General features: G+C 42.0%; 1 protein-coding gene across 4 annotated transcripts in view; it reads left to right on the top strand.

The window, feature by feature from the left end:
- Prpf3 (pre-mRNA processing factor 3) overlaps positions 1-11,204 on the top strand; it is a 27,578-nt gene that overhangs the window by 13,875 nt on the left and 2,499 nt on the right. For 2 of the 4 annotated variants that reach the window (XM_026784179.1, XM_026784180.1), the window contains exons 9-15: positions 1,696-1,775; positions 4,178-4,321; positions 6,405-6,504; positions 6,669-6,782; positions 8,191-8,309; positions 8,572-8,664; positions 10,279-10,340. In XM_026784179.1, the coding sequence (XP_026639980.1) occupies positions 1,696-1,775; positions 4,178-4,321; positions 6,405-6,504; positions 6,669-6,782; positions 8,191-8,309; positions 8,572-8,664; positions 10,279-10,340 (712 nt within the window). Of the gene's footprint in view, positions 1-1,695; positions 1,776-4,177; positions 4,322-6,404; positions 6,505-6,610; positions 6,783-8,190; positions 8,310-8,571; positions 8,665-10,278; positions 10,341-11,204 lie in introns of all 4 variants that reach the window. The other 2 variants (XR_003377869.1, XM_005356958.3) reach the window with 2 other exon arrangements.

The raw sequence follows: 11,204 nt of genomic DNA on the forward strand, positions 1-11,204 counted from the left end.
CTCGAACTCCCAGAGATCCGCCTGCCTCTGCCTCCCGAGTGCTGGGATTAAAGGCGTGCGCTACCACCGCCCGGCTTGTTTGGTTGGTTTTGTTTTTGTTTGTTTGTTTGGTTTGATTTTGGTTTTTCAGTGAGAATGTATAACAGCTCTGGATGTCCTGGAACTCACTTTATAGACCATGCTGACCTTGAACTCACAGAGCTTCACCTGCCTCTGCCTCTCAAGTGTGGGAATTAAAGAAGTGCACCACCATGCCTGGTTTTATTCCTTTTCTTTTTGCAGGTTCCCCATCCTCCACTTCGTGAAGGGATTTGGGATAGGGTCTCACTATGTAGCCATGGCTAGCCTTGAACCTGCCTCTGTCTCCTGGGTGCTAGGATTAAAGGTGTGTGCCACCGCTGTTGACTTCTTTTTGAAGTATTAGTAATTGAAGCCAGAAACTTACGTAGTTTAAGTAAGTGCTCGATCACAGCTATATCCCTACCTCTAAGGCAAGAGTCCTAATTGAAGTAACAATAATAAAGCCTTATTAGCATCGACTGGGGAGCTTACTCTGTTGGTGAAATACTACTTACTGTTCAGACATCAGGACCAGAATTCAATAGTTAAAAAATCAGGTATGGAGACTCAGAAATTAAGAGCACTTGTTGCTCTCCCAGAGAATCTAGATTCAGTTCCTAGCATCCACGATGGTTTACAACCTCCTGCAATTTCAGCTCTAGAATATCCAACTCTCTCTTCTGACTTTTGTAGGTACCAGCACATATAGTGGTACACATACATAAATGCATGAAGAACATAAAACACATTAAGTAAAAACTAAAAGCGAGGCAGTGTGGTGGCACACCCCTTTGATCCCAGCTCTTGGGAGGCAGAGACAGGCTGATCTCTGTGAGTTCAAGGCCGGCCTGGTCTATAGAGCAAGTTGCAGGACAGCTAGCATGAGAGTGCACACTCGTGTGCTAGGCGCGGTATAATAGTGCTTGCATGTAATCCCAGCACTTGGGAGGACAGGGACAGGAGGATCCTTGTCTAATCAGATAAGGAATGTCTAGGTTCAGTGAGAATGGAATTGCCTCAAAAAAAAAAAAAAAGTCGTAGAACAACTGAAGAAGGTCCTCAGTGTCAGCCACTCATGTACACACACAACATACACATGAACATGTACATATACAAACATTTTTTTGTCAACCTGCTTTTTAGTGACTCATTGTTACTAATAAGAAAATATACTTGGGACTGGAGAGATGGCTCTTTAATTTAATAGCAGTGTCTGCTCTTCCAGAGAACCCAGATTCAATTCCCAGCACCTGCATGGTAGCTCACACTTGTTTATAACTCTAGTTCTAGGGATCTGTGTGAGGGGTCTGGCGCACATACACAGACATACATGTAGGCAAAATACCAATGCACATGAAATAAAAATAAATCAGAAAAGGCAAATATTCTGCCTATCAGAGATATTAGTGTTGATACTGAGATTAGGAACGGCTAGTATGGAGAACATGTCCAACTTTTTTGAGACCCTTTTTTCTCAGTTTGAAAATAATGTGTAACCTAAGAACCTGGTATAGGTAGTGTGTAATAAATACAGTAGAACACAGAGAACAGATATTTTTTTCATTGTGTCTCTAGGCTACTCTTGATATCATCTCTACCCACATATCTTGTTTTCTCTTCTTCCTCCAATTTTAGTACAGAGCAAAATCCCAAGAGAGAAGATTATTTTGGAATCACAAATCTTGTTGAACATCCAGCCCAGCTTAACCCTCCAGGTAATGTATATATTATCCAATAGATTGTGATTACCCAATATTTTAGACTATGATTTAGTACAACATTAGCCAATAGAAGTTACACAGAGTTGATGAGTTCTCTGCTGTGCTTTCCAACCTAAAGCCTCTACCCACATGTGATTATTGTGCACTTGAAGACTGAATTGCATTGGTGACGCTCAGCGCCTCGCAGTTAAATTTTAATTAAGCTGAATAGTACAGTCAGCTAGTGACTCCTGGGCAACAGTGAGATCGTCAGTTACCAAGTCAGTGCCATCTGCAGTTGGCCTTGCTGATGGATATCACAAGTTGGACTTCTGTCGTTATGCAATTCCATAGCCACTCAAAACTGTCCATCTGTTGTCATTTTGTTTTTATTATTTTTTATTATTTTGGTGTTTTGTTAGTTTATTTGTTTTAAAGAAAGGCCTCTAAAAAAAAATAAAAAAATAGCCAGGCGGTGGTGGCGCACGCCTTTAATCCCAGTACTCAGGAGGCAGAGACAGGCAGATCTTTGTGAGTTCGAGGCCAGCCTGGTCTACAAGAGCTATTTCCAGGACAGGCTCCGTATCTACAGAGAAACCCTGTCTCGAAAAACCAAAAAAATAAGTAAATAAATAAATAAATAAAATAAAAAAATAAATAAAAAAAGAAAGGCCTCACTATGTAGCCTTGCTGGCCTGGAGCTCACTATGTAGACCATGCTGGCCTGGTAATTGTAGAGATTCTCTTGCCTCTGCCTCCGGAGTGCTGGGATTAAAGGCGTGCACCACCAGGCCTACACTCTTCCCTTGCTGTGTATTTTGGTTGTTTTCATAGGCGGCTTCCTTTAGCATGGTTAGCAAACTGCCATTCCATTACTTACATTTTTGTTATAAACGTAAGCCTCAGGAGGCAGAGGCAGATCTATGAGTTTGAGGCCAGCCTGGTCTACAGAGCTAGTTCCATGAGTTTGAGGCCAGCCTAGGATACACAAAACCCTGTCCAAAAAATCATTTTCGATTTTGGAGTATTGAAAATTTTAAGTGTTTAGGTTAGGGACATTCAGCCTCTAATACAAGTTAAAATCAGTGCTCAGCTCCGTCAGGTTTTATTTAACTGTCATGAGTGTGTGTCAGAGGAATGTGGGATTTTAGTTTAAATTCATTTTACCATTGAGCCCATTGGTTCAGTTGGTTAGACTGTGGTGTTAAAGATTTATCTTTCATTAAGAGTGAATGGTCTGGAGGTGGGTCAGCCACCCAGTGTAGGTCTGTAAACCAAACTTGGGTCCTCTGTAAGAGCATTATACACTTTTTTGTTTGTTTGTTTTTGGAGACAGGGTTTCCCTGTGTAGCCCTGTCTGTCCTGGAACTCACTCTGTAGACCAGGCTGGCATCAAATTCACATATCCACCTGCGTCAGCCTCCTGAGTGCTAGGATTAAAGATGTGCTTTGTTTTTCAAGACAGGGTTGCTATGTTAAACAGCCCTAGCTATCCTGGTACTCACATTGTAGACCAGACTGGCCTCTAACTCAGATCTACCCTGCCTACAGAGTGGTGGGATTAAAGGTGTGCACCACCATGCCCAGTATGGCACACTTTTTTTTTTAAAGGAAATTTATTTTTATTTAGGCATGGCGGAGCCTATGGGGGTGGCATGTTGGTGTGTGTGTGTGTGTATGCTCTTAACCACACTCTCTAGGCAACCCCTACCACAGCATCGCCTCCCCCATTTCCTAGTGCTAAAGTTAAGGTGTTGTTTGTATAGTTCTTAGCATCGCTTCATTCCCAAAACAAACTTATTGTGTAGGGTAATGGTTTTTAAATCGTATTCCATGGAAACAGCAAAGTTCAGAAAGTAGGACTTAAGTGGAATTCTACATACTCCTCCAAAGTCTTACCCAGCTCTGTTTATACATTACATTTGGTAAAAGTGTCCATCCTCTTGAAGAAAAACAATTAAAACATTATTTTTGAGAGATTAATACTTTTTTTCCTTTCTTTTTTGTTTTTGTTTTTTTGAGACAGGGTTTCTCTGTAGCTTTGGAACCTGTCCTGGAACTAGCTCTTGTAGAGCAGGCTGGCCTCGAACTCACAAAGATCTGCCTGCCTCTGCCTCCCAAGTGTTGGGATTAAAGGCTTGTGCTACCACCGTCCGGTTTGAGATTAATACTTTTGCTTAGTAAAACATAACCATATTATCTCTCTCACCACTTAGAAATAGCTAGTGGATGCCCGTCATTCCAGCAATTTGAATGGAAACAGTAAGACTCTTGAGTTCAAGGCCAGCCTGGGCTACACAGCAAGACTGTGTCGACCTCCTCCCTCCACTGTTTCCAGTTAATGGTTCTTCTAAGTCTTGGGTGCTCACCTAAATCTGTACTCTCAGGCTTTGGTAACTCGTTTCTCTTTCTCACAGTCGACAATGACACACCAGTTACCCTTGGCGTATATCTTACAAAAAAGGAACAGAAGAAACTTCGGAGGCAAACAAGGAGAGAGGCACAGAAGGAGCTACAGGAGAAAGTCAGGCTAGGTCTGATGCCTCCTCCAGAACCCAAAGGTATGTGTCTAGCTGGCCCTGCTGCCACAAAGTCAGTCAGTCTGTCTGTCTTTTTTTTACCTAGAGGCATTTTAACTGTTTTGGGAGTTTTTGTTTGTTTGTTTCTCTGAATCATTTACAGGTTTTTCTTATTTATTTTATTTTAATCTATGCTGCATTTCCTTCTAACAGATCAGCACATTCTATTATAGAAGTCATTTAGGGCTTGCCTTTTTTTTTTTTTTGGTTTTTTTCGAGACAGGGTTTCTCTGTAGTTTTGGAGCCTGTCCTGGAACTAGCTCTGTAGACCAGGCTGGTCTCGAACTCACAGAGATCCACCTGCCTCTGCCTCCCGAGTGCTGGGATTAAAGGTGTGAGCCACCACCGCCCGGCAGGGCTTGCCTTTTTTTTTATATGTATAATTTATTTAACTTTATTTTATGTGCATTGGTATGAAGGTATTAGACCCCCCTGGAACTGGAGTTACAGACAGTTGTGAGCTGCCATGTGGGTGCTGGGATTTGAGCCTGGGTCTTCTGGAAGACCAGCCAGTGCTCTTAGCTGCTGAGCCATCTCTCCAGCCCCTTGCCTTTTTTTTTTTTTTTAAAGCGTTATTTGCTGTATTGACTCCCCAGAATTTACTAAAAGGATGCTAGTCTTAAAATTCATGAAGACACTCAGGTGGTGGTGACTTACTTATGCCTTTAATCCTAGCATAGGCAGAGGCAGGCAGATCTCTGAGGTTGGGACCAGCCTGATCTATAGAGTGAGTTCTAGAACAGCCAGGGCTCCACAGAAAAACTCTTGTCTAAAAAAAAATAAAGAGAAAAAAATCACGAAGACAATGGTTGTAGTATTTGTGGATTTTTTTTTTTTCGAGACAGGGTTTTTCTGTAGTTTTTGGTGCCTGTCCTGGAACTAGCTCTTGTAGACCAGGGTATTTGTGGAATTTTATACATAATTTTTATATATAGACATATATATGATGGCACTAGCTGTTAATCCTAGGTCTTGGGATGGTGAGTCAGGAGGATCTCATGATCCAGACTAACCTGGATTACACAGGAAGTTCCAGGCCTGTCTGAGCTGCATAATGAGACCCTATCTCAAAAAGAAAAAAAAAGTGAGCATGGTTGTAAACACTTTTAATCCCAGACAGAGATTGGCCTGGCCTACATAGAGAGTTCTGGGACAGTCATAGAAAAGATCCTATCATTTCTCCCCACACCCCCCACCCTCAAAAAAAGATGGACTCTCAAAAACAAAAGAACAGAGCTGAGCATGATGACACCTAAATTCCCAGTACTTGAGAGTCCTTGATGCCAGCCAAGGTGTACAGGGAGACCCTGTCTCAAGAACACAAAAAGAGGCCAGAGAGATGGCTCAGTGGTTAAGAGCACTGACTGCTCATAGAGAGAACCTAGGTTCAGTTCCCAGCATCCAGATGGCAACTTGGAACCATCTCTAACTCCAGTTCCAGAGGAACCGAAGCCGTCTAGACTCCATAAGCACTGTTCACACATGGTGCACTTATGTGCACACAAGCAAACATCCATGTACATGAAATAAAACTAAAGTTTTTGCGGAAGAGGATTGAAGACGGTTTCTTTGTATCCCTAAATGTCCTGAACTTGCTCTCTAGAGAGATAGCTCACCTGCCTCTGCCTCCTCAAGTGCTGGGATTAAAGGCATATGCCACGACTACTTGGATTATAATTTTTTTTTGTGCTGACAAATGAGAAATAAATGGTTTTTTTTAAAAGATTATTTATTATGTATACAGTGTTCTGTCTGTCTGTATATTTGCTGGCCCAAAAAGGATACCAGATCTTATTATAGATGGTTGTGAGTCACCATGTGGTTGCTGGGAAATGAACTCAGGACCTCTGGAAGAGCAGTCAGTGCTCTTAACCTCTGAGCCATCTCTCCAGCCCCCAATAAATGTTTTTTATGATTAAAAAAACTGAATTTTTTAATATAGTTTGATCTACAAAATCTGGGTTAACTGAGTGGGATTTTCAAGATATTGTAGAAAGTGAATTTTGAGTAGAGATTTGAAATTTAGGAGATTAGGAGATTGATTGCTGTTCTCTTTCCATTGTAGTGAGAATCTCAAATTTAATGCGAGTATTAGGAACAGAAGCAGTCCAAGACCCTACAAAGGTAGAAGCCCACGTCAGAGCTCAGATGGCAAAGAGACAGAAGTAAGTGTGGTGGGTCGGGAGGGGCCCAGGACACTGCCTTTCCAGACCCTCCTGGGGTCCACATCGGAGGGAGGGGAGAGTCCTCTGTTGCTCTCTCTTTCCTTAGCCCTGCCTCTGACCTGCAATGCCTTTCTCACTTGTGGATGTCCTTCCTGTCACGACAGAGCGCACGAAGAGGCCAACGCTGCCAGAAAACTTACAGCAGAACAAAGAAAGGTCAAGAAAATTAAAAAGCTTAAAGAAGACATTTCACAGGGGGTGCACATATCTGTGTATAGGTAGGTGTCCACATAGGCAACTGTCCATACATTTTTTGTTTCTTTTTTGAGACAGGGTCTCTGCACATAGTCCCAGATGTCCTGGAACCTACTGTGTAGATAAGGCTGGCCTAAAACTCAGAGATCTACCTGCCCCTGCCTCCCCTGTCCTGATATTAAAGGTGTACTCCATCACATCGTCTTTCCAATATCTTTCCAATGCTTAGGGCAGAATCACTGTGACCTTAAAGCATATCTACAGGTTATTCATCCTTTGTGAAATCTAAAATACCTCATTTCTCTAGAAAACATTAACTTTTGTTTGGTTTGTTGTTTTTTGTTCTTCGAGACGGGGTTTGTCTGTATAACAACTCTGGCTGTCCTGAGCTTTAACTTTTTTTTATTCAGTATATTGGTTTTTTTCCTGATGTACCGTAATAAGCCTTTCATCCTCACTCCAGAATATATTTGTAGCCTGGAAATATATTTTGACTTTTTATTGTTTTTTTGTTTTTTTTTTTTCTTTCTTTCTTTTTTCTTTTTTTTTCTTTTTTAGACAGGGTTTCTCTGTAGTTTTAGAGTCTGTCCTGGAACAAACTCTTGTAGACCAGGCTGGCCTCGAACTCACAGAGATCCGCCTGCCTCTGCCTCCCAAGTGTAGATGGGCTTATTTCTATTAACTAGTTCTTTATCAGAAGTGGTACATTATTACAAAACTAATGTTTATTCAGATTAAAATTTTTCTACCAGATGGGATGAAGCATATCTATAATTCTAGCACTTAGGAGAAGCAGGACAGTTTTAAGCTTAAGGCTAACCTGTACTAGCAAGTTTTTGGCTAACCCAGGCTGGAGAACAACAAAACAAATTGTAATGATAGAGAGGAGCACTTATGAAAGAGTCCTTCCATCCCCCCTTCCTTACTCTCTTTGGACCACTGTCTATAGGTAATTACTGCTTACAGTCTTGATGTCTCTGTTTAGAAAAATCTCATGAATATATGTTATTTACATTATAGCATCTAGAAGAGACAGGATTTAAAGCTTTTTATACCTTCTGGAACAATGAACTTATAAATACTTTTGGATGATAGTAAGTACCTCTTCATTCATAGAGTAAATTCTAACTACATACTATGAGGAAATATAGGACTAGTACTTGGGAAACAGATGCAGGCGAATCTCTTGAGTTCAAGACTAGCTTGGTCTACATTGTGAGTTCCAGGCCAGCCAGACCTACATAATGAGACCCTGTCTTTAAAAAAAAAAGAAAAAGAAGGAAATGTACTTAGAAGAGAGTAGAAATACAATTCTGTATTCAAGGTGTTGATTTTAGAAAGGTGAACATTTCAGATCCTTCTTTATTTGCCATTCCATTGAGGCAGCTTTGATGATAAACTTGAGACGTAACTAAAATTTCCCTCCTCTAGAGTTCGAAATTTGAGCAACCCAGCCAAGAAGTTCAAGATTGAGGCCAATGCTGGGCAGCTGTACCTGACAGGGGTGGTGGTACTGCACAAGGATGTCAACGTGGTGGTAGTGGAAGGGGGTGAGTGTGCAAAGAATTGAGAGAAACTGTCCCTATACAGCCCTGACCCTCAGGTGATTGGCATTGTGGGAAGAAGGGAGAGAAATGTGGTATTTTGAGATGTCAGTGAATCTGATGTATGTCTGTCTCTGTGTGTGCTGGAGTAGACGGTTGCACTTTGGTTTCTGGGATTTGTTTTCCTACCAGTACTGTCTGAGCATTAGGCAAGCTCAGAGGACCTTTCTATCTAGTCTTTGCAACTCTCTCAAAATTCTCGTTCCAGGCCCCAAGGCCCAGAAGAAATTTAAGCGTCTCATGCTACATCGGATAAAGTGGGATGAGCAGACATCCAACACGAAGGGAGATGGTGAATTGGGTTAGAAGGGATTAGATGGGAGAGCAGGGGGAGGTGGGAATAATAGTTCTTTCTATTCCTTTTCACCCTTCCTGAAATGCTTTAGTGTTCAAGAAGTTCAGACAGACTTACTCAATTTTATTTATTTATTTTTATTACTATTTTTTTGTGTGTGAGAGACAGGGTCTCAGTGTATAGCTCTGACTGGCCCTGAACTCATAAGATCTACCTGCCTCTGCTTTCTAAGCACTGGGATTAAAGGTGTGTGCCACCCTGCCCAGCTAGGCTGACTTACTTAGACAGTACTGCTAGATGGTTATGTAATATTTATTGCATTATCATACAAACTGCTATTAAAATTACTCTTTTTTACATTTGTTTCTGTCTTATGTACATTGGTATTTTGCCATGGTTGTCAGATCCCCTGAAACTGGAGTTATAAACAGTTGTGAGCTGCCATTTGGGTGCTGGGAATTGAATCCAGGTCCTCTGGAAGAGCAGCCGGTGCGATTAACCACTGAGCCCCTTAAAATTATTCTTTTGCATAACCTTTACGGGTTTTCTCCCAACTGGCTTCCCTCTCTCTTTTGGTTGTAAGTTCTGGTTGTGAGAGTCTATTTAAAGTCAGCAAACTGTGTTCGTATATACAGTGTCTATCCTGTGTTATTTAGTCAAAAATTTCTTGTTAGCTATAGCATGGTGGTTCACAACCTGAAACCTCACTATTTAAGAGGATCTCCTAGAAGCTTAAGGCCATCCTGAGCAATGTAGCAATTTTAAAGCAGCCTAGGCTACATGAGTTCCCATCTAGGGAAAAAAAAAAGTTGGTGTTTGTTTTTAATTGCTCTAGACCTATAGTGGTATATACCCATAACCCAGCACTTAGAATATGGAGGTAGGAAGAGCTTGGGTTTGAAACCACTGAGGACACGTCCCAGTTTAAAGCAGATAAGGACTACTTGCGGAGACCCTGTCTTCCACACCCCTAAAAAATATTTATAAAGTATTGAGTGTATAAAAACAGATTTTCAGAAAGTTGTTGAACAGCTTTCTACTTTAGTCAGGAAAAGATACCCTGTGTTTTGTTGTTTTGAGACAGGATCTCAATGGTGTAGCCCTGGCTGGTCTGAAACTTTGTATATTGACCTAGCTGGCCTCATACTCAACAGAGATCCACCTTCCTCTGCCTCCCAGGTGCTAGGATTAAATGCATAGGCCATCATTCGCTGCCACAGAACAGATACTGTGGAGTTCGGGCTGGAGTTCAGGGGTGGAGCATTTGTCTACCTGTTCAAAGCCCTGGACATTGAGCTGTGTGGGGGTGGGAGGGATGAAGAAAGAAAGAGACTTAGTGAGGCCTGATTGCTGAATCTTGTAATCCCAGCACTCAAAAGACTGAGTCAGGAGGATGGCCTCAAATTGAAGGCCAGTTCAAGCTACAGGGTAAAACCTTATCTTAAAAAAAAAAAAAGAAAGAAAAGAAAAAGGCAAAGGCCAGGTGGTGATGGCACTGTCCCTTAATCTCAGCACTTGGGAGGTAGACGATCTCTGTCCTTTGGAGGCCAGCCTGGTCTAGATAGTGAGACCCTTGTCTCAACAAACAAAACAAAGATTGAGCTCTTTTGTCTTTTCCAGATGATGAGGAGTCTGATGAAGAAGCTGTGAAGAAAACCAACAAATGTGTGCTGGTGTGGGAGGTTGGTGCCTTTGTCAAATGCTGACGTGGAGAGTTACCTGGACTGGTAGAGCAACTTTAGTATCTGCCAGCTGAAAAGTGTATGGGAAATGCTGGCATTAGGAATACAAATTGGAAATTAGATAATTCTAAGCTTGAATGTGAAGGGAGTAAATTATATTTTCCCCCTCTGGGTGTAGTAGAACATGCACTAGCCGGGCGATGGTGGTGCTCACCTTTAATCCCAGCACTTGGGAGGGAGGCAGAGGCAGGTGGATCTCTGTGAGTTCGAGACCAGCCTGGTCTACAAGAGCTAATTCCAGGACAGGCTCCAAAACCACAGACAAACCCTGTCTTGAACCCATATCCCCCCCCCCCCCAAAAAAAAAAAGACATGCACTAGATCTAAGAATCTAATGATGGATGGGTGAGACCTGGGGGTGTAGCCCAGTGACAGAGTGCTTTTTTTTTAACATTTTATTAGAATCCTGAGTTTGATCCTCAGTTCTGCAGCAAAACAAATAGGATGCTGGCAGAGTCAGCATCTGACTCAGCTGTCTCAGTGTCCAATTTCATTGCCTTATCTATGAAATATGGGTGTGATTTGATCTCCCTGACTTGTTGGTGTAGTTGAGAATAAATGGAAAGCAGGCCCAAATTCAACTCCCTTCACTCACATTGGGTGTGCTTACAGCCTCCTTCCTGTAATTCCAGCCCTAGGGGGATTTGACCCCTTGTTCTTGACACTCACATGAACACATAAACACATTTTTCTTTTTTAAAAAACAAATTTGAGCTGGGCGATGGTGGCGCACGCCTTTAATCCCAGCACTCGGGAGGCAGAGGCAGGTGGATCTCTGTGAGTTCGAGACCAGCCTGGTCTATA

Source organism: Microtus ochrogaster, chromosome 21 (genome assembly GCF_000317375.1).
Source record: "Microtus ochrogaster isolate Prairie Vole_2 chromosome 21, MicOch1.0, whole genome shotgun sequence".
Taxonomy (NCBI): domain Eukaryota; kingdom Metazoa; phylum Chordata; class Mammalia; order Rodentia; family Cricetidae; genus Microtus; species Microtus ochrogaster.